The sequence below is a fragment of the Aulostomus chinensis genome, chromosome 20 (assembly GCF_037954235.1).
Source record: "Aulostomus chinensis isolate RoL2024-O1b breed Wild chromosome 20, RoL_Achi_v1.0, whole genome shotgun sequence".
Lineage (NCBI taxonomy): Eukaryota > Metazoa > Chordata > Actinopteri > Syngnathiformes > Aulostomidae > Aulostomus > Aulostomus chinensis.
Window position 1 is genome coordinate 22,880,139 of NC_141339.1, and position 23,777 is coordinate 22,903,915.

At 47.7% G+C, this 23,777-nt stretch overlaps 1 protein-coding gene across 2 annotated transcripts in view; it reads left to right on the plus strand.

The window, feature by feature from the left end:
- The window catches only part of fam184ab (family with sequence similarity 184 member Ab), a 118,293-nt gene that overhangs the window by 68,821 nt on the left and 25,695 nt on the right, over positions 1-23,777 (plus strand). For both annotated transcript variants that reach the window (XM_086188839.1, XM_086188840.1), the window contains exons 13-16: positions 2,001-2,151; positions 6,368-6,580; positions 18,282-18,435; positions 21,309-21,436. In XM_086188839.1, the coding sequence (XP_086044965.1) occupies positions 2,001-2,151; positions 6,368-6,580; positions 18,282-18,435; positions 21,309-21,436 (646 nt within the window). The remainder of the gene's footprint in view (positions 1-2,000; positions 2,152-6,367; positions 6,581-18,281; positions 18,436-21,308; positions 21,437-23,777) is intronic.

Sequence of the window (23,777 nt, forward strand, 5' to 3'; positions counted from 1 at the left end):
GCCTCTGGCTGCTGTGGTGCTGGAGCTGATCCAGTTTCCAGTGTGGCTGCAGAGCGTGGCTGCAGCTTTCACCGCACAACTGAAACGGCTTTCAGGAGTCCGAGGTGAAGACGCACGAGGCCTCTGGAGCGTCTGCTTCCTGCGGTGCTGACATGCAGCCTCTCTTTTCAGTCCGTTTGTTCTGCATGCAAGAAAAACTACAACATCACATTCATATCCCGAAAAGAAATTCTCCCAGACGTATTTTGGAATATGTTGTTGTTGTTTAGTTCGTGGTCTGTGGTGTTTTCAGATTTAGCATCAGCTCATTGAAGGGCAGCTGTTGCTCAGGAGGTGGGATGAGTCCAGTGAGTGTCCTGGTTCGATTCCTGGCTCCCCCGAGTGTCTCTGAGGGAGACGCTGAACCCTTGACCACTCCTGATGTCTTCCCCATCAGTGTGGAAGTGTGCAGGACTGGGTTGCTAGGCCCCCCACCAACATTGTCTAAATGTTAAAGTGATGTAAAGCGATTTGAACTGGTCGCTAGAGGAGGAAACTGCTGTAGCTGCAGTCGATCCACCGTCCGACAGCAGTGAGAGAAGCGGCAGCTAATAGCCACGAGTGTCCAACGGAAGACCTGAAGGATGAGGCCTTGGTTCTGGCAAGCAAGTCAGTGTGATGTCCTCTGAAGTGATGAAAACACAAGGGTGTGTGTGTGTGTGTGTGTGTGTGTGTGTGTGTGTGTGTGTGAGAGAGAGAGAGAGAGAGAACGCCTGAAGTCTGACACTTTCAGGCTCTCAGAAAAAGAAAGTGTTTGCCTGAATACTTCATTTAACAGCTGCCATTTCCACTCCCACACAGCTATTACATTGGCAGTGGGAGCACATACACACACGCGCACACATAGTCATGCGCGCGAGGATCTGTTAGCAGCAGTGACGGTGGCTCTCAGTGTCAAGAGCTGATAAAGGACCATTTATTTGTCCCATAAAGCCAAGAAGTAGACTTCTGAATTACCTCCACAGCAAAGTTCTCTCCCAGTTCCCTGATTCATCAGAAATTATTTTGCTTCCAAGCCATAATGATAACAAAGAGGGAAAGAGAGACTCTAAATTTTAGAAATGATCCCTTTGTTTCTAAATTTACTACATGCATCACTCTTACAAACTTTCTTTTTTTTTTTAAGTAACCTTGAAGAGGCTTCAAATGTAGCTGGAGTTACGTGGTGTGTGAAGACAGAGAGAGGAGTCAGGCCAGCAGATGAAGGTGTTCTTTGGATTCAGTCAGGATGAGAATCTATAAATAACGAGGAAGCACTCAGGGAGCTCAGACCTCCACCAGGATGGACTAGGGGGGTGACCCTCCCACCCAGGGACACGTCACTGTGTGTGTGTGTGTGTGTGTGTGTGTGTGTGTGTGTGTGTGTGCGTGTGTGTGTGTGTGTGTGTGTGTGAGTGTGAATGTCAATCATTGAAGCCAGGCTGAGGAACGCTCAGTGAGACTTCAGAATGGATCCAGGCCTGCAGCTCATGTTGCCATGGTGGAGGTTGACTCTCACTGTTCCATGCAAGCTTGAAATCAGTGTCACTTTCCTTCTTAGATCTGGATAACGGAGGTTAAACGTGTGTTTTACTGTACTTGTCTCAAAGAGAAGACAGCCTCAGAGCTGCAGCATCCTGCTAGTAGAGGACAAAAATTCACATCTTTTGACTCCAGTATTTTTTTGTTGCAGTAATGTTACTGCTCTCTTCCACTGACAAGATATCTGGTTACGTGTCTACTGTCTGGCTGAGTCCTTCTGAGCGCAGCATTAAAGATGAAGGCAGACACGTCTTTGGTTTCATACTGGTTTATAATCCATTCAGACGTCCTCTGAGAATGAAAGAAGCCTAAAGTGTTCTTTCCTCTTTCTGTGGTCACACACTTTTCCAGTCCAGTTATAAGGAACGGATTCTAAACTTACTGTTCGGGTTTCATGAACTGCATTCAACAATACTGCAAATATGTGTGTGGTGTTGCAGGCAGGAGTGTAAGAAGCTGCGTGAGGAGCTGCGGGAGGAGCACGAGGAGGACAAGGCCGCGGCTTTAGCTCAGCTGGCACAAAGCAAGGAGCAGGAACTGAGCAACGCCAGGGAGAGCTGGCAGAGGAAGGTGGAGGACCTGCTGGAGCAGGTACGACAGCATGGATGTGCTCCTGAATGCACGGGGGGCTGACGCTTCCCACCCACTGCCATTCACTGGGCTCAGCTAACTATCCGTTTATGAGGGTCTCAGCCGCCCACCACAGCACAGAGTGCTGGCGTGCTCTTTGTGACTTTGTGGTGTTTTACTCAACCATAAACCCAGAAAGTAACAAGCAGAGGAAGTTAAAGCCCGCAAGTGCGAGTGTCGTTCCTCCTCCGTCCCTTGTAAAATGTGTTGTAATCTTCGAAGTGGGCTACAGACCCCCTCGACCTCCAACTACCTGGTGTCTGCAGCTTGTAGTTGAATGAGTGGAATAAACCAGGACCTTAAAAAATCGATGTGGAGGGGGGGGACGAGAGCGGCGATAAAAGCAAATTCCTCCCTTCAAAGCCGTATGTTCTCCCGGCAAGACCTTCTGTCTCTGGCAGACTGAACAGCGGCACCCAAACTCACTCTCAAACACATCATTCAGCGGCGTGGTGAGTCGGCCGCAGCTGGCCGCCACTGCTAATGACCGCCTGGTCCTGTTAATGAAGCGTGACTAAGCTCTCCTGTGGTCATCGTACGCACAAACAAACAGACTCAGCGACAGGATTTCTGTTCATCTCCGCCTGCATCAGCTGCTGGTTGTGGGCGCTCATTCTCGTGGTCCATCAGCTCCCAGTTAGTGGTTAATGTGTCTGCTTCACGCCTCACAATCAGCTGAACCATGTTTATTCACGCTCACGTGGAATCAGAGCAGCACTCAGAAGATGAAATCAAACACACGAGCTGATTGGAACAGATGTCTGTCGCTGTGATGCCTGCAAAGATAGGACTTCAGCTCAGAGGCATCGCGTCAGCAGCATGAATATTAAGAATTTGTCAAGTTAATAATTAAGGGTGTGATGTTACGGCTTTAGCACATTTCAAAAATACAGAGACGCCACGCGTACCAGCAGCATGAAGATCAACAGATGCACCCGTGATGAGACCTCACAGCAAGTTGTGTTCTCAGCTCCAGTTTGAGAGTTCAGTAAATCATGTCAAGTGTCGTATCACGGATCCTATGATGTCTTAGCGTAGCTGCTTCTGGCCCGTGGGCCGGAAGTTGTCCACATCTACCCTCGAGGCTGGGACGTCCTACGCCGCAAGTGCCGGCCGAGGTGCTGAGCATCATTTCTCCCCTGAATATCGAGAGTTTGGTGGGGTTTTTTCTGGTCACCAAGAATTTTTGGTTGGGAAATTGTTTTTTAGAACACAGTTAAACATGTTAGTCTTACTGAAACTGCACCGAGCCAAAGTTCTCTAAGTGGGAGCAGCACCTTTAGATGAAGTGGGTGTGAATCACTCCACTCCCTCAGTGAATGATCCTCTGGACGGCGGTCGACCACCTGTCCAGTCTGACTGAGCTGCAGTCATCCAATCACAGTTTAGGAGGGGCAGGTCAAGTGTGAGCTGTCACAGCCTGCATGTACGAGAAACCAGAGGACTGTCCTCCTCTCTCTCTGGGGTTCTGTCTCTGCTACACCCAACGACAGGACGAGAGGAAGTATCTTGCTCGCTGACGTTTCTTACTTCTGAGGACATTTGACATCACAGCCGCCAAACGCTGCACCTACAAAGCCCCCTCAAACACTCCCGGATGAGCAGTTTTAGCTGGAAAAAGCCTGCTTGTTGGAAGAAGGTGTTGAGGAGGAGCATCAGAGTAAAGCTGCACCTCTGCGTGCACTCAAGTCACCGTGGCGCCAAGCTGTTTTTGTGAGAGGAAATGAACTTTTGGCCCTTTCATATTCCACCCAGTTGACTCTCACATCAATGCTGAACTAACGAGCCCAGTTATATCACAGTTAATACGCCGCTCAGCCTCATGCATCTGTTACCAAAGTGATCCAATATATGACGCTGTGTGTGACTCATGTCTTAGTCATAACACACTTTCCAAATTTGGGACGCAGCGATTGAGACTGAGCTGCTTTGAGAGCTGTTTTTGGTTCCCTCAGAATCTCTCTTCTTGGGGTGATGTAATCCAGTGTTGATGGTTTGCAATCAACTCATATTTTTAGTTTGTTTTCAAGTGTTTCTACGTGGCTCAGTGGCAGAACATTCTGTTGAAAGCACTGACCAAATTACTTCAACACTATCGAGTGTCATTCAGCTCCAAATAGCAAAAGCTGCTGTGAGGAGTCAATCGCCTATTTAGTTTCTTCTTTCATTTCGCTTGAGTTTTCCAAATTGTTAAAGTACACAGAAGTTGCAAACAAACATTTATGTGCAGCACAGGAAGAGAAAACTCTTATTTGAAGCCTCCATCTAAATAAAATAACATTTTCACAATGTTAACACAGAGAGAATTAAATAATCAGCTCATTATGAAAACATTTAAATGTGCAAACAATAAAATAGCAAAATACTACTGGTTTGAGTGAGCATTGACAAAGCACATTTAGGTAAACTTGGTCCTGCTTTGATGTTTCCAAACTGTTTTGAAGTGAGAAGTTAGGATCACATAGTTGTTGACTGTGTCTGTGGGCGCCGTTCTGACCCTCCCCGCTGCGGCAGCAGTGAAACACACCTGACATGCAACATGACTGCACGCAACTGTTTGAATTTTACTTCAGAGTATCGGCTCCAGGAGCGTTTCCATCGTGTGACTTGGCACTTTGTTCTTTACCAAGCTAGAAGCAAAACGTCTGATCACATCCACGCTCCACTCTGCCGTCACTCCCGGCGGCCTCGTGGAACTTTCTTCTCGATCCCTCCCGGAGCTGTACGTGGTGATGAGTTGTGACTTTATCACCAGTGTAAACACACACCTCGGAAGCCAGTTGTGGTGACATTTGTCCAGTTGCAGCCGATGCGGGACGACCTCCATCTCCCTGCCAATGATGCGAGCAGCAGAGAGACGGAGGCGCTCTTCAGCTCTTCAGTCGCTTCAAACTAAATCTCTGTGGTTTGAAGTTTCTTTCCTGCGTCCCTGTCTGCAATTTCCTGTATCTGCTTCGTTTTTTTTTTTACCTTCTTATTTGTTTTCTTCACTTTGTTCTCCACTATGGTGCTGTAAATTACTGCCGAAGACCAAAGTTTCCTTATCTTGTTCCTTCACAATAAAACAGTCAGCTTTGAAGCTCTGAAACCTCACAGAATCAAAGACACACCTCCCAGCACATAGCTGGCACCTGATGGCAAGCCTAATGGCTGCCATGTGCATGTGTTGCTGCTGAGCTGCTTTATGGCCAGTTTCCATAACCGCGGTCCAACACAGGTTGTTCAAGGTTGGACTTGTTTATCTCTGCGCTCGCCCAAGGAATCATCATCTTAAGTTGTCTGGACAGAGTCATTTGATGCACCGTGCTGCTGCTTCCTGAAAATCAATTCTCGTGATAAATTCATTGGACTTATCCAGAGCTTTTTATGTACCATCTTTAACTGGAAACAATTTATTTGCAAGAGGTAAAAAAAAAAAATCATTATTGCTGGAGGTTTTAAAAGGTAATGGAGATGTTTGTTCAGGTTTTATTGTCCCTCAGCTCCTCTTTGCCCTCCTGGCTCATAACTCTGCTGCATGAAGACACAAAGCTCAGGAGACGGCCGAGACTCTCTCTCACTTCCTCTCGTTGGCTGTTACGGCCTCTGTCTCCTGTGGGATACTCCCAGGCTTGTGAATCAACCACCTATCCCTCGAGAACCACGATTCCCTTCCTTGGATACGCCAACCACTTGCAGCACTGTATCCTCTTGAAATTCTCCATCAAAACTAAACCAGCGCTTTGTGTTTTTTTCCCCACCGGTATCCTATGAGGACCCCTGATTGGACCTCCCTCCACATGCAAAACAAGGACCACCCAATCATAGCAAGGTCGTCTGGGGCTGAACCAGTTCTTGTGTGATGGGAAACAAGACCTTGTAGCAACCAATATTTTTCCTGACTTGCTCAAATTTGAATAAACCGCTGGGACGATCTGGTTCTTCACCCATGGGAGCATGACTTTAGCTGGAGACCGAGTGCTGACTGTCCAAACCATCCGCTCCCGGGCCTCCAGACAAAGCTAGCACTGCAGTGAGTGGTGCTAACCTAGCCACGGCGCTACTGCATTATGTCAGTTGTTTTCTGATCAAGGCCAAGAAGGTACACAGCACGTTAAATGTTTCAGGGAGAACAGGACCGAACATTTGGGATAAGTTGGTCTAGACCTCTGTTAAGGTGTTGACTCCTCCGTTCCAGATCTCCTTGTTGAAGCAGAGTCTGGAGATGCAGCTGTCCCAGTCGCAGTCATCGCTGCAGCAGCTGCAGCACCAGTTCAGCCAGGAGCGGGAACACCTGCGGATGCAGCTGGACGAGCTGCAGACGGAGCACCAGAGGCGTCAGCAGCGTCTCCAGGAGGCTCAGTGCTGTGCCATGCAGGACCTGGAGCACGCCAGGCAGAGGGACCTGAAGGTAGGGGCTTCAGACCCCCCCCCCCCCCCCCCAACATAAACACTCAAGCACACACATACTGCTTGATTCTAAACAATGAAACAGTGAAAAAAAAGATATTGAAGACGCCCTGTGGAATTTTCTGGGGAACAAACAGCTCTGTTGACATTCACTGTTTCTTGATAAAACACAGTGTTTGTATCCTTGAGCCTACAAATGTGTGAACTGCTCTCTCGTCCTCATGAAACATTCGCAGAGCTGATTTCTGGAGAGATACTTTGAAAGCTGCATCGTTGCCAGAGAGCTTCCTGCCTGCCTGGTGTGTTGCCGCGCTTTGGCCTCTCACGGCGTCTGACTGTCGGCGGGCAGAGTAACGCGCTTGCAGGAATACGAGTGTTTTAGTCTTAAAAATCCTTTTAGAAAACATTGCTCTTGGTGGTGAAAAGCTCAGGCTCCACCAGCACCGCCGGCAGTGGACTGATGCATTCACGTCCCGTTCACCTCTCCATACGTAACTCTAAAACTAGTTTACCCTGGTGGACAGCTAATTACCATTTCAGCAACTGATAAATGAATCTGACTGTTTTTTTGTTCACCACTGTGTCGCTCCATTCCTCACATCAGTCAAGGGGGTCAGAGGGACCTTCACAGTTTTGACTCTCTCGCTCCATGAACAGACTCTGAAATGTTTGGGAGGTTAAACGTATCTGTTAGAACTTAGCTGGACCAGGACAAGGTCAGCACCATGGACAGAGATTTACACGAGGCTGAGCCAGACTCCAGTAAAAACAATGACGGGGTGGATTCTTTGACTTGTCCTCAAACTCTCCCACCGATACCTCCATGTGAATGACTGATTTCTGTTAACTGGTCTAAAGCCGGTCCTCCGTCCTGATTAGTCAGCTGTAGGGGTGCTGGTGGGAAGATGTAGTTTGACAGAACCGGGATAAATGGTTCCAGTTTTGAAGCTCAGTTGCTGGAAGTACTGTAGCTTCCTGGTTAGCGTACCAAGGGAATATGCATTTTTCCTAAAAGGAGAAACTTTTACTTTAAAGGCAAAAAGAAGAACATAATTCTTCTGCCTGCTGCCAGGAGACAGGAGGACGACCTGAATAGCAGCAACACACTGTGTTAGTGTATTGTTAGCTAAGTGATGTGTTTCTGTAGGACTATGAGGCTCTTATTCAGCTCTCTGTCTGCATTAACATTGAGAATGTTCTCTTTCACCCCTTTCATAAAACTTTCCCCATATATACTGATAAGCCTCTGAGATTTGACAGCAGAATCAGTAAAGTAGCTCAAAGTGCTTCTGTACGGTCCTCAGGAGCCACGGGCTGAGTTCCCACATTATTTATTTCTATAAAATCTCAAAGAAAGGGGGAAGACACCTGTCGCATAACTCTCTGGTATCACAGCACCCAGAATAACAGGCCTTCGGTATGTTTGGCTGTCATATTTCAAAATAAAAGCCCTTGCCTTGTTCTTGAAAGATGGTTTGGAAAAGCAAAGTCATTTCAATTAGCTAAAGTGAGACTAATCGGATGTTTTTAGCCTTTCAGAAGGAATTAATGAAGGAAAGGAGCTTATTTGATCTCTTTATCTTTATCCTGCAGTTTCTAGATGGGACAGATAACAGTTTTTAGAAAACAAAACACAGTGGGGAGACCAAGAACAATTAATAAATAGAGGAGTGAAGCGCTGAGTAGAATACTTCTGCTCTAGTAAGTGATTGTACTCATTTATGTTCTGGAACATATAACCATGAGGTCAAGTCATTTTTATTTGTTTAGTGCCAAATCCCAACAAAAGTTCTCTCCTGACTCTTGACAAGTAGAGCAGGTCCACTACCTCCCTCCTTCAATGAACCTCCACCCAACAATTCTCCATCCTGCAACAGCAGCCACCAGAACCTTCCTTTACCAGGCAGGAAGGTGGAGCAGATCCAGGATCAGTGGGGACGGAGAGAGAGCAGGAGAGCAGGACAGAGACAAAGACAGAGAATGGAGGAAGACAGAGAGACAGAAGGAAAGAGAGGGACAGAGAGAAAGAGGGAGAGAAAGGAGGAGAGACTGATGGACAGATGGGGACGTGAGCAGGTGGAGCTACGGGTGGCAGCTGGAGCCTCTTCAGGTCTGGAGCCTCCTCCAGCAGCACCAGGATCTGGGATGAGGGGAGAAGAAGAGGAGTTAGTAACACGTATGAGGACAGGAGGAGGAGAGAGAAGCCCAGTGCATCATGGGAGATCCCACCAGTCTGAGCCTATAGCAGCAGATCTAAGGGCCAGCCTAAGCAGTCCTGACTATAACCCTGATCAACAAGGAAGGTCTTAAGTCTGCTCTTAAACCTAGAGAGGGGGTCTGGGTCCTGGACTGAAACTGGGAGACGGTTCCACAGGAGGGGAGCCTGATAGCTGAAGGCTCTGGCTCCATTCTACTGTTAGAGCTCTAGGAACCAGCAGTAACCCTGCATCCTGGGAGTGAAGGGTTCTAGCTGGATCATAGGGGACTAGGAGCTCTGTCAGGGATGAAGGAGCCTGATTGTTGAGGACTTTGATGGTAGAAGAAGAATTTTAAATTCTGTTCTGAATTTGACAGGGAGCCATGCAGAGAAGCAGTCCAGGAGAGACCTGGTCTCTGCTACCAGTTCTAGTCAACATGTGGCAGCAGCGTTCTGGACCAGCTGGAGAGTCTTTAGGGACTTATTAGTCCAGCCTGGTAGGAGGGAGGTGCAGTAATCCAGCCTGGAAGTGACAAAAGCAGGGACTAGTTTTTCTGCATCTTCTTGAGCCAGGATGTGTCTGATCTTAGCGATGTTACGTAGATGGAAGAAGGCGTCCTGGAGGTTTGTTTAGTGTGGGAGTTAAAGGATCCTGGTCAAAGAGAACTCCTAGGTTCCTGACGGTGGTGCTGGGGGCCAGGGTGGTGCCATTCAGGGTACCTGTCTCATCAGATGAGGTGGTCCTAAGGTGTTCTGGGCCCAGCACAAGAACTTCAGTTTATCAGAGTTTAATAAAGGAAATGATTTCAGATTTCAGATAACTTTATTTATGCCCGAGGGGCAATTAAGATCACAACTCAAAGCCTGATACAACGATCACAAGCCGTCACAATTATTACAGATTGAAAGTAACAATGGTACACTTCAGAAATTTAACAACAGCACATATACATTGGTTGTGTATGTACGCTAAACTTGAGCAGTCCGTTGACCCAATGGAGGCGAAGTGAGAGTGAGGCGTCGCAGCAAGAGCCGCGCCAGCCAAGCCCGGGCGGGGCAGGCTGCAGCCAAAAGGCGCTGCCACCCCAAGGGAGGTGGAGAGGGCAGAGGCGGGGGTCAGGAACACACGGGGGAGGGGGGGATAGTACGTGCCATTTGCGTCACCAAGGCAGAAGGAGTTCTCCTGGAGGATAAACAGTGGGCAGATGACCTTCAGTAGCCGATAAGGAAGCTGTGTTTGGGTTTGGGCAGAGGAGCACACATTCCAATCCGTCTTCTCTTTCAGTCCAATCCAAATTGTAAGTTAAAAAATTTTGATGAGGGTCCTCCATGTTTCCTGTCCTTCAGACAGGCCTCCAGTTCAGTCAGCTGGTTTGTTCCATGTGGATCATTGATGAGTTCAGCTGTGTGTCGTCTGCATAGCAGTGAACATTAATGGAGCGTTTCCTGATCATGTGACCTAGAGGAAGCAGGTATAGAGTGAAGGGGACTGGTCCAAGCACAGAGCCTTGTGGAACACCAGAACTGACTGTAGTGGTTCAGAGGAACCATCATTAACTAGTACCCACTGAGATGGACCTAGTAAATATGACCTAAACCAGTTTAGTGTGGTTCCTTTCATACCAGTGACAGGTTCCAGTCTCTGTAGAAGGATATGGTGGTCAATGGTATCAAAGCTGCACTGAGATCTCATCAGACCAGCACAGAGACCAGTCCCTCATCTGGTACCAGTAGGAGGTCACTGGTACCTTTGACTAGTTCTGTTTCTGTGCTAGGATGAACCTGGAACCTGACTGAATCCTCCAATCAGCTGTTGCTGTGGAGAAGTCCCAGAGCTGTTTAGCAACTGCTTTCTCCAGAACCTTGGAGAGAAAGGGAAGGTTTGATGTTGGTCTGTAGTTGGTAGAACTTCTGGATCCAGGCTTGATAATAATATGAATCTATACTTCATATAATCTGAAGCACTGTTCTCCATATTTAGAATAAGAGAGACCAATACAGGAACACTATACCCAGAACATTGGTTTTAGAACAGTTCTCCAGTCACATGTCCAAAGATGACATTAATTATGAGCTGCGGTGTTTTCGTCATCTCCGGTGCCAGCGTCAGCAGAGGTTTTAAAATGACATTTTAATCCAATAGAGCCTTGTCGAAGAGTGGCAGTGAGTCATCAGCACCATTACTCAGGCTGGCTGACAGCAGACGGCTTCTCTCTTCTGACAGCGCTGTGTTTCCTCTTCATAATGTCAACATATGCATGCGCAAACACAACATGCGCCCTCCTCAAGGTGCCAGGAGAATGTTCTTCAATGCTAATCCTTCCCTTTCACAGTCAAGGTCGATTTGGATCGGCTATACATCATAATTCCAAATCCTTTTTCCTCCTCTTGGGAACGCTAATTGTATTAATGCTTCAGGCAGAATGGAGGTCAGGAGAGAGCGTCCTTATGACGTGTTTTTGGCAAATCCATGAGAATAAAAAAATTGTGCGGAAGGATGAGCGCCGCGTCGCATCACATCAGCTTCATTAATTTTTTTGTGAGCTAAATCGACGATCACAAATGTGCTCTTTGTCGAACGGCGATTGGACGTCAAGCTTAGCGTTCACTCGGAAACATCAGATTTCCGTTGGTTAAATCGGGGATGTGAACGTTTGTGGAGCAAACAACAGAATTGTGTTGGTGGCTTGTTGCTAGTGGCTAAGCTGACACTGCAGCCCTCGTTAGCCTCTGTGCTGTGTATTTACACCACTAACTCACCCCTCCCCTGTGTTTGATGACATCACTCTACCCCTCGGGATACTGTGGCATCCATACTTGTTTCCCCGTTCGTCCCCTGACAGCTTTGCTCAGGACACGCTGCTTTATAGCACGCGCAAAGCTAGCAGGATTGATCAGCTCAGACCTGACTGATTTTCAGATTCTTAAAAAAATAATTTAGTAACGTTCCTTACGTTTTCATACAATCTATCCAAAGGCCTGTATGTCCTCAGGTTGAAGGACACAAAGATGAGCTCTATGAGGTCACTTCTAAAAGAGCAGAGAATCCGACTGAGAAACTGGCGATGAGGGAGTGGCTCGCCTGAGCGGGTCCCTGAGCAGCCAGGGGAAGCTCACTGTTTCAAACATGTCGATAAACACTGATGTGCTAATAGGAGCGTTGCAGAAGTCGAAGCAGTGGGCATCTTAATGCCAGACTGAAGCAGACGTGGTGGTCCAGTCTGCACCCACCACTCCTCTTTGTTATCTTCCTTCCTTCATCCTCTGGTCCTGACGACAGCTGATTCAGAGGCTGTCGCCAGCGTTTTCCTCAATGAAACAAACTGAGCATCTTTTCTTATCTAGCAAAGAATTCTCTCCACGGCCACCGTCTTTGTTATTAAAGAGGGAAATCGCGTCTACCAGAGGGTTCTAATGGCGGTGGGCTGTTGATATTTCTGCTCAGAGAAGGAAGACTCGATTACCCAGAGTGGAGGCATTAGAGCCATGATTTGTGTGTTTTATGTGTGTTTGGCTTGATGGGAGTCAAATTCAAATTATCTGGCGTTATCTGTTCATAGCTCACAGACGGAGGTCTATCCAGGGAGTAATAAAGTTGTTACCAATCGCAGCTTCGCATTCACATAACCTGATTTAACTCGCCGACCTCCCACTACAGAAAGTTGCAAATAGAAGCAGCGAGTGTCTTATCATCCTCCATCTCACTTATCTTATTTTTCAGAGTCTCGCTGACGTTCTTTCCTGCATATTTTCAGAGGGAGATGACAAGTTGGGCATATTATGACATTAATAAAAACTAATAGAGAATACACAAGTGAAAATTAGGTTTTACATGTCACATCTTTATGATAATCTGGACGTATCCATCACGCCAGCGGTACGATTGGCGTTGTGATTCTTGACAAATGGTTAGTGGCCCCACAAGAGGTCCCAAGAGTGGTTACATGAAGATTAGCAGGATGGAGAAGCCCGCAACACACGGCGGCAGTTTGTGGATAACTGGAAGAAGACGAGTAGCCACGCCTCTGAAGGTGACGGCCAGGAGGGTTTGACCTCTGTGGATGTGGTGATGCTCTGTGGGGGAGCTGCTGACAGCTCACTGCCATGCTGAGGGTGCAGTGGAAGGTTTTAATTCAACATGCCTCCATTTAAAAGCAACACTATGTTGTTAAATGGAACTGATTAAGACAACGAGGCCTGGACAGAGAGGATCAGTAACATGACTTCCTCCATGCTGAATGTTGGTGTCGCTCCTGCGCGCTGATCTCGACATACAGCTGTCGGTTACGTGCTCCAACTTGTGTTGCTAATGGCTAACATCACTCTGACTGGGGGGCTTTTCTCCTTTTAGCCTCCTCCATAAATGTCTCTCACTGTTCTGAGAGTGGTGAAATCAGCACCGGACGAAGAGATGCACTGAGCTGCAGCACCGTGCCCCTCAGTTCCAGCTAGAAAGGCTGCACAACGTTGCTCGAAAGAATCACACTGCAGGTGGAGAACAACACCGCGTGTGTACGAGTAAGATGGAGGAATGTGTGAAAACAAAGTCATTTCCAGATTGGATGGCACTCAGAGATGCTACAACTCTGCCAGGGTGCTCCGAGACTCAAGACTTCAGCCAAACCAGAATGGAAAAGATCCACTTTCACCGTGTTCGACGGACCTGCCATGGCTCCTCCTGGGCCGTCCTGTACCCGGTTTGGTGAAATTCAGCATCGTAGTTTCTCTCTAATGCTTCCATCAGCACAGGGAACATGAGCTCCTTGGTGGAGATAATTACCAGCTCAAACTTCTTAGGTTGATTGATTTTATGCAGTGTTTTGTCACAGTAAGAAGAGGCGCCGATAGCTGCTTGACCTCGAAACTCCCGAGCATCTCATTGCACAAACTTCTGTTGGAACAGCTCATCGAATCGCTGTCGGGATTAAATCCAGGTGCCGTGTGGAGAGGCATCACTCTCAGTTTTTTTGATCCATTTCCATGTGGACTTGTCTGCTTTTGTTTTCCACCAGATGACTTCTACATGTATGATGAAGCAGTGATCATCGTTCCAAGTCTCCTCCATCATCATTGGGATGGTGCCAGGGTGCAGTCGTTTCTCACGGTCAGAGACTGGCAAGGTTACGCCAGCCTTTATCTCCCACCGACTCAGAAAGCTTTGAACAAACTGATGAGGATGATGATGATGATGAAGCAGTAGCAGTAAGAACACGTTTTAAAGTCCCAGCATTGGCAGCAGGAAGGTTTAGGCTCAAACTCACGTCAGTCGAACACCTGAATACGTATCAGGCGTGCTGCTCGGCTGATGGCTGCCTCCATCATCGGAGCTGATTTGGGATTAATGCCTCGCTCCGAATCAGCTGGTTCAGTCTTCATCCCTCAGTCTCTCTGGTCTCCATCTCTATTGTACTCTGTGAGATGGATTCAGCCAGCAGCTCAGTAACACACATTGACAGTCCAGTAATGGAATGAAGATTGAAGCTGAGAGCCGCACGCAAACAGACGAGAGCGCAGAGAGGACGAGGGGAACGTAGCAACTTAGCGGTCACTTTGTAATTATAGGATTGGCCGGGATTAGGACTAATTAATGTTCTCCTTTTAATTAAGGGAATAAAAGGAATGGTGTTCGCTGTCCCACCTCACAGGCGCACCAATGATCAATAGCAACATATCACAGAGTCGAGGCTTTAAGACTCGACTCTGTCACTCTGGGATCAACGCTCCCGCTGGACTCCCAGCACTCGTCCTCACCTGCTCGCTGATTCAGGACAATGAGGAGGAATATTTCAGCCGCGGGAATTAAAAAGCCCCCCCCAGCCAGAGCTTCTGGGGGGATGTGACTTCTTAAACCGCAGCTGTAACAGTTGTGACTGGCTGTTCTCCTGCTGGCCTTGTGGGTGAATTACAGTCTGCTGCGTCAGCAGGAAAACCCCCCATGAAAGATCACCTTACAGATACCGAAGAATCCAACATCATGGCAGCTGATTTACCAATCGAATGTCTCATCTATTTGGAATAGATCTGTAAAAACAGCACAACAATGGCACCGTGTATCCAAATGTGCTTGCAAGGACAAGGCCTCGACAGACAGTAGTAATTCAACAATGGGAATAAAGGAGAGATCAACAATGTAAAGGTGAGACGAAGCAGGAGCCCGAGACCAGCAACAACAGCGCTTCATTAGCAGCTGGTCAGTCAGCATAAACAGACAAAGCAAAAGGGCAAAAAGAGTCAGAAGAGCCATAACGAGCAGACCAAAACAACGAAGGAGACGGCTGCAACGCCGCAGGGCAGAAAGCAAAGGTCGGCGAGAAGGTCAGGAGAGCGCAGCAGGACGGGGAGAGAATATCTGACTGAGCTGAGCCCAGAGAGCAGAGGCTCGCGTTGGGTTGCTCCCGTGTTTACCGGCTACAGAAGCAAACACAATATCAACAAAGATCTTATCATTAACGAACAGCAACACTTTTGCACTCGGGGCTTTTGAAGTGCACAAAAACGGCATGAAAATGAAGACGGCTGTCAGGCAAACTTGAGCTTGGTTTGAATATTCAAGGCTCTCTTGACTTACCATTCATTTCTCAAAGGTATTAAAACGCCACAGGTGCTGCTGTCAACCTTCTATGAATATCATTTTACATCCACCGTGAGGATATATAATTAGCAAAATGGCAGCTTCATATTTAATAACAAAAGAAAATCAGTGGCAGCAGTTAAAGTGGTTTTTTTTTTTTGCAATAATATAAATAAGATTTGAACCCTATAAAATATTCAAAAACAGAAATAGCAGCGGTGTTTCTCCCTCAGTCTCCTAATTCAATAAAACGCTGCAAAATCCAATATTACCTGATGCAAGCACACAGAAAACTGAATTCTATGAACACAATATAGCGCGGCGGTCGACCACAACATTTGTCAGCACCAACTAAAGCCACAGTGGCGTTGCCCGTACGATCACTCACTCATGTGACAAACATAAGACCTTCAACTGAATGTGTACAGCTAAAAATGTTGCTCAGGATAGTTTATGGTAGTTATAGTCCACATTATGTCATAGACCTGGAGGGTGGCTGCGCCCCCTCTTTGACACTTGTCCCAGTGAATTAGAAATATTCCAATCTGGGGAAAATTAGTAATTTACAGTCACAAACATGTAAGAGGATTGTGTTTTCGCTCAGCCTCACTGCAGCATAAATGTTTTTAGGAGACAAACGAGGAAAATTGGATTATTTCTGGAAATCCACCTTGCAAGTAAACACACCCAGTTTGTGTAGGAAGTCAAGAGACAGCAGAGTGCCGTACGTGGGTTGGATGAGATGAGGATGTGCAGGAAGTGTTATCCAAGTGGTACTCATTGCAATTAAATCTTCAACCTCCATTGCTGAAGATGGAAGTTTACAATTCCGTGATTTCATTGTTAGCAAACGAGTGACCAACAGGCAGAGAGACGCAGGCTTGTGTCCTAACACCTGGAAGTCAGTTCACGATGTTGAGCGACTGCTTCCGTCGTCTCAAAGTCGACATGAGTTTTCTCACGAGTTACACTCAGGTCTGTGGTTCCACCAGCTCAGTGTCGTTTCACGTTGTTTGAAATAACTGCTAACAAGTGGCGTAACAAGGCTGCAAGGCTTGAAGCTCATCAAGTCATGTGACCAGGCTGTAACTTTGTGCACAGCATAGAAAATAGAAGATAATCAAGCTGAGACTTCTGTTTGCCAAAAGAGCAGAGCACACCTGTTTATGGTAAAAGAAGGATGAGGTGGCGGGAACGCCAGACCTTTCCAGGTAAATGCGTCATTTCACAACCGGCTCACGAGCGAGCGTACGACCTTGGATGGCGCAGACGTTTTTAGCTAATAATCTGCTCCAGCGGGGAGAACGGATTCAGAGCCTCAGCGTCCAGCTCGATTGACAGCTTGTCAGACAGCTGAATACACACTTAACACAGCAGCTGTCTGCTGATTGGCTGGTCAGCAGGATCAGTCATTGTCATATTTCGCCCCCCCCCCACCACCACCACCACCACCATCAACACACACAAACACACACACACACACTGGCTCGCTCTTCACAGCTTCCTCTGCCAGAGTAAACCTCGGACTGCCAGCAGTGTAACGTTGGTAGGCGGCAAAGCAAAAACAAGGTGATGAATGTCATCTTGGAGAATCCAGAAGAACGCTGACAACACGCTTTAATAGCCTGCAATGGCCAGATGAATCACATGACCTGCGAAACCCTCGCTGCCGGAGCTCAGCCAGGACAGCAATGACGGGCAGTAATCCACAATTTAGTCTCCCACTCTCAGTGTGGAGGCTGGAAGATGATTGGAAGTGAAGAAACTGGTGTTCAGTCCTCATTAGAGTGCATTTTTATGTCTGGTTATAAACAAAGCAGCGTTTGCCCTCCACTTCCACATCCCTTCGTTTCGTAGTCCAGCTCCGACTGATTTAAAGTGTCCGATAAAAATTTGCGAGTAGCTCAGTCAGGGAAGATCAGATAAGAAAAGCATAAATCATGTTTTGTGCTTGCCCACTGATGAAACTTGTTTCTTCAGTTCCACTTCTCTTATCATGCACTTCCACACTTCTGCTAAGCTGCCCGGCAACCAGAGAGATTTCTGGATGATCCCACAAATACGTAAACATCCATTTGTATGTATTTGCTTTGCTGAATTTACTAATTCAGTGTGTGTGTGTGTGTGTGTGTGTGTGTGTGTGTGTGTGTGTGTGTGTGTGTGTGTGTGTGTGTGTGTGTGTGTGTGTGTGTGTGTGTGTGTGTGTGTGTGTGTGTGTGTGTGTGTGTGTGTGTGTGTGTGTGTGTGTGTGTGTGTGTGTGTGTGTGTGTGTGTGTGTGTGTGTGTGTGTGTGTGTGTGTGGTCGCGTGAACAGATTGTCCCAACGTGAACACTTTGACTTGCTTCTTGCATTTATCCTGCTGTCAGATAAAAAATACTGTAAAAATGTAAATGACTGTTATTGTACATACAGCACATTCATTTTCAAGGTTCCCTCCGCAAAATTGTGTGCCGTTGCAAATTAATTGCAAGAGATTTTCACAGAATAATCCACAAGTCAGTGCAGTCGCCGCCTCATGAAATACGACCAAATCTGTCCGCCGTTAATTATTAATACTTAGGAGTTTTAAGCAAACCGGGGAAAAAAAACTGTGAAGAGCCACAATTCCGGTTAGGAAAGGAACCACAGATTAAATCTTGCTTCTCTTCCTAGTTGATGCAGTTTTCGTCGGGCAGTTCCTCATTCCTCCCCACAGAGGATTTAAAATGTTACTTCATTATGTCCTTATCTCTCTCCACCTCATGTTTTCCATTTCTATATTTTCCCTCCTTATCTTCTCTCTCTCGCGCTCTACTTGATTTCCTCACATTCTTTCCCTCCGGCCCTCCTACTCTCTTTTTCCTCTTGTTTCCTGCTTCCCTCTCTTTTTTTTCTTCTCCTCCCCCCGGCCCCCTCCCACCATCCGTTGTCTTTCCCTCCCATCCGTCCATCAGGAGTTGGAGGAGCGTCTCCGCCATCACCACCACGCAGAGCTGCAGTCTCTCCGAGAGGCTCACCGCCAGAGCATCGAGACCCTGAAACAACAGTCGGAACAAGAGCTGCAAACTCTTCGCTTTGAACTCGAGGACGAGGGCAAAGCCATGCTGGGTAACATCTGCCTCTCACACACACACACACGCGCGCGCGCGCACACACACACACAGAGCTCTAGTTTGTGTGTGTATGAGTTTCATCTGCCATAACATCCTGACACACATTTGCGACAAAGTGACACTGGATGACACATCAGAGAAGCCAAACGCTGGATATTTAGCTCACTTGTAGCCTGTTAGCTTGGTTTAGTTAGCACGCTGTCAATGGAGCATCCAGACGAACCAAAGTTGAAAGAAATGTCAACTTACTCAAAGACTGGACCCGAAACACATGGAAGGAGGGACATTCGCAAACAAGTTTAGGAAATTAGTGCAGTTCAAAGTGTATTAATGGCCCCAACATGCGTATACGTGGCGTGCTGCTGGGTATACGGGTGTAGGCGGCTTGGTGCCGGGTATACACGGCGTGCTGTTGGGTGTAGGTGGCTTGGTGTTCGTCTGGTTCCTACAGCGTCGTATGAGTTTGCCCATAAAGCCAAACCTTGCACGGTACAAGATCATCATGCTAGGATCTGAGTGGGTACCAGCGGAAAGATCTTGCTATTGAAAATGGTCGGTAAAGATGTAGGAGGAAGTGTTACCAACCCTCACCCTTACACCTTTGAGAAGAGGAGGATGAGTGGTTGAATGATGAATAGGTTGTTGAAGCGTTTCTCTCTCCATTGGAGGAGGAAGATTCATGAAACAGCTCCCTCTTCTTCTGCTCCCGGTTTATGAAAACAGAGCCATTTTGTAGCGTGTCTGAAATTCATCCAGTTGTGCTGTCGGGGATCAGCTGATCAGGCCAGGATCAACCCCCAGTGTCATTGCACACACACACACACACACACACACACACACACACACACACACACACACACACACACACACACACACACTGCATGGGAACCGACGTCTGATGAAGCTGAAATGCGGGTCGACTTCAAAGTGAATCTGCAGAGATCTTAAGTTCATGATAGAACTGGAGAGTGCTGGAAAATCTCCGTCTCGCCCAGTTTTGAGCTCCGACTCCCCAGTACTGCGCTGTGATAAATGGTCCTCCATTAACCTTCATGTCATGGTCCTGACACTGGAGAGCTCCTTCGATCTATCTCTCACTTCCCACATCCTGACGGTTAATGGAAGGCCATTTATCACAGCACAGCACTGGTGAGTTTGCTCTGAAAACTGGGTGAGACTGAATTTCCCGTCTCTTTCTAGTTATATTGGTGCCTCATGAACTTCAGATCCCTGCAGTGGTGAAAAGTGTCGCCTCACAGTGAGGAGGGTCTGGGGCGAAGCTGCTGGGGCGAAGCTGCTGGGGCGAAGCTGCTGGGGCGAAGCTGCTGGGGCGAAGCTGCTGGGCCTCTGCGCTGGTGCTCGATTAATTAGCCAGTGTGAGTGTGACTGATTCAGCCCTGTGGGGGACTGACGACCTGTCCAGGGTCCCCCCCACCCCTCGTCACCTGGGACTGTCTTCAGCTCCGCCGTAGAACCAGAAAGTTCCTCGCTATGTCAGCGTCTAGCGCTGCTTTCCCCCGGCGATGTCACTGTGTCCCTGCCCGTCCCAGTTCCCTTCTGGGTGGAGTTTCCCTGTGTGAGCATGGGTTTTCCCTGGGATGGCCCCCATCGTCAGAGATGGAAGGAAGAACTGGAGTTGATCCCGTTTGTATCTACGGAGCCCAAAGTGAGAGCTCAAAGTGTCCTGATTCAATTAATTTGTGGCCGCAATACGTCAAGATATAACTTGTGCCCCCCAATTCAGTTACTTTATTGCCATCACTCCTGGTTCCTTCACTCCAGGTATTTTGGTTATGGAAAATAACATTTTCCCCACAACTGAATCAAATCCTGTGAATGTGTTATCTCTTTTGGCCACAAATCAATTAAATTGAGTCAAGAAGTTTCATCCAGTGGCCTCAAAAGAATTATACTGAGAAAACAAGTCTTTGCCCTCCCGTCCAGATCATGAAAAGCCCTGGGGAGCCACCGAGAGCTGATGATATAGTTTGAGGCCAAGAGATTAAAAACTCCTCCCCTCACAAATAAATCAAAGCATGGGAACAAGTTATCTTGTTATCTCCTTGCCACTAATTAATTTAATCAATCTTGTGGCCTCAAAATATATTTTCCTCGTGTCTGTGATGCCAGCAGGTTCAGGTTGATGCTACAGATTCCGGAATTTGGGGGCAGCGACACGAGTTACTGTCATTTCAATAAAGAAGTCAGGCAATAATTGGATTTTTCCCATGGCGCTGCTGTGATGCTGTGAATCATTGTGGCGCAGTGACGGGAGCTGGTATCGTCGCCTGCAGCTCCTCGTGGTAGCGCCTCCTTCTCATTTCATTACCCCCTGCAATACATCACACTGATCTGCTGTCAGAAAAGCCGAAAGCAGCCGTCCTCTTGTTTGTTGATGCATTTTTGATGAACGTTCGCGATGAGGGCTGAGCTCTCTTCAGTCTGTGATAACTGCAAATGCTAGAAGACGCTGGAAGATGACTGCGTTACTTCTTACGTCATACATCATGGCTCGAAAGAGACTTGTTTCAAATCAAAATATCTGGGATTGTTCCTTTTAAATCGGTCTGACATTCAGGTGGAAAGGTTTTAGCAGTGTGCACTCCATCTGTGCTTCTGTTTGCAGTAAAAGGTGCTGCAGTGAAGATTAAAGGCCACTGGGGAGAAGGTTTTCTTCTGTGGGGGCAAAGTAAAAAAGAATGAACGTATTTATTCTGCAATAAAAACGCCCTGAGCTCGTATGTAATGGCGTCCTGTTTCAAACAGTCCAAGCTCTGAGGAGGCTTCCTGGACGCTGTTTCCGTGTCTCGTGTGTACCACCTTTTTCCATCAAGCTTATTTTGTCTTCTTGCTTCCTTTTCCCATCAGCCTCTCTGCGGTCGGAGCTGAACCACATCCACGCGTCGGCCATCGAGCACCTGAGACAAACCCATCAACAGGAGTCAGCTGCTGCCAAGGCCGAGCTGGAGAAAACCATGGAGAGCAACCGGCTACAGGTACAGTAGACCAGCGCGCCTCTGGAGGAGCAGACCACATCCCATCAGCTGCCTGCGTCCAGACATGTCGCCATGGGAGGTTAGACGCTGAGCTTTACAGCTTCTCTCAGCTGACGGGTGAATTTCAGCCAGACACTCCAGCGTGTTCTCTCACTGTCACAGCCGCAGGGAAGGTGGTGCACCCTGGGTAAAGGCACACTGGCAGGTGGTGAGGTTTTTAGGGGTTCTGTTCTCTTTTCAACACGCGCACTGATCAATTTTGACATTGTCGGCTATTTTGGTTCCATGACGTGTCTTTTCCTGGATTAATGGGACAAAAAATACACATGCGAGTGCTTGTTTGTTTGTCCGCCCTGGTCGACCTCTGTGGCAGCCGGGCAACCATTGTTTACGTAATCCTGTTGAAACTGTCCTCCAGGCCGTCAGCCCGAGGCGTCCCGCTCGGTGGAGGCCTCAGGACTCTGAGCACTCTACTCATAAAAATCAACCTCTCTGAAAAAAAAACACGTTCAAATAACCACCATACACAGTCGGAAAGTTCCAGGAGTAGAAAACTACGTTGGGATGAAGGTCGGGATGGAAAGACACGCATGACCTTTTATCTCCCTTCACCCCATTTGAAGACTGTGGGCGGTGTTTGGTGCCGGTCTGGGATGTCCCCGTGTCTCTGGAGCATTTGAACACATTCAGATGATTTAAGTAATGAAGAATCCAGCTGTCAAATCCAGCACAAGGCACACGGGTGCTGTCATCAGTCTCATTAATCAAAGGTTTGTGTTGGGTGATTGTAGCCTATCACAGCCTCCTCCTCTTCTCCTTAAGAGAGCGGCGCTTTGCTGTGTAGGTGGTGAACCCGTCTGCCGGTGCTCGCTTTAAATAGCAGAACAAATAAAATAACGGGTGCACAACCGGGTGAACGACAGCGTGCCAGTAATCTGAGCCCCTTTTTTTCCCTCTTTACTGACTAAATTTCTTGTTGTGGTAAAAACACAAATAATAGTAATGAATCATTCATGCAGAGCAAGGATGTAGGACACAACCTCACCTTCTCGGCAGGTGCATGAGAAAGGAGAACAAATGCGTCCTCTCCCGGGAAGTTCCGACCGCAGGTACACACCTGCCATGGAGGAGAACACGCCGCGCGTTCTAAGTCGCTCCCTTGTTCTGTCATTCTCTGCTGCAGGCAGCGGAACACTGAGATTGTGGAGTTGCTGAAGTGGAGTTGAATCCCGGTGTTTTTGAAATGACAGAATTGTAAGCGGAGAGTAGTGCGGTGGGCAAGGACCGCTGGTTCAATTCCCCGTGTTACCTGAGGGTTTGTGTCCAGCTTGCTACATCAGCGCCACCTCTGGTCCCTCCGCTCCGTCACATCTATTAGATTGTGTTTGTGTTTTGCACCGGTGTTGTTGCCGTCTGGTAATAGAGACAGTGTCAGATGATGCGGCCAGACCCCCTATAACACCTGAGCCCACCACAGATCACCCAGCAGGCCGCCTTCCCGCCACCGCCCGTAAATCTTCCTAACTACTGCAAGCACCAGCCCCCCCAGCAGCGGGTGATACAAATGTTCTCTGAGAGACGCACAGCAGGTTGTCTTTAATGCTCCCTGCAAACTCCCTTCAGTCCCTCTCATCTCCAGCTGCCGAGGCGATGGAGAGCCAGCAGAGGTGGGTCGCAGCCTGACGGGGCTGCCCGTCCTAACTCGCTCCGTAGCAGATGTCAACCGCTTCCTGCTGGGCTGAAGCTTCTTATGGACTCCAGTAACACGTTCACATGTCACAGGCTCTCTTTGAGCTGGATCTGGTCCCGGGTGGACCTCCACGCCAGGAGCTTTTAGTTCTGTCAACACTGAATGTGAAGTTTTGATGAGAAGGAGAGTGTTTGTAATCGGAGAGGGAGTTTTGACGTCTCTCGCTGGCATTGAGAAACCATCCTCCCTGTTGATTCAGGGGACCCGACTCTCCTCGATGTTTCTCTTTCAAAGCAGGCAGCAGTTGCTTGGGTCTCAAAATAGTATAAATTCTTTAAGCGCTGTGATATTTTTGACTCTGATCAAACGTCTGAGCCGTCTTCTGTCATATTAGAAGAACTAAAAGATGAGATCCAAGAGTCCGACGGCTCGGTTTTCAACTGAATTAGCTTGTGTTCAAGCGCTCACCAAGTCCAATAATACGCATCTTTTGTGGGCATTTTATCTTCATTTGATTTGATGCAGGACATGAAATGTGAGTGTAAAGTGGGAATATTACAGTGATGATTTGAAAGGACTGGACCCCGGTAGGCAGGAACCGATCTAGAATTCATCAAAGTAAAAACCTGAGACCGGCTTTGGACCCGGTCT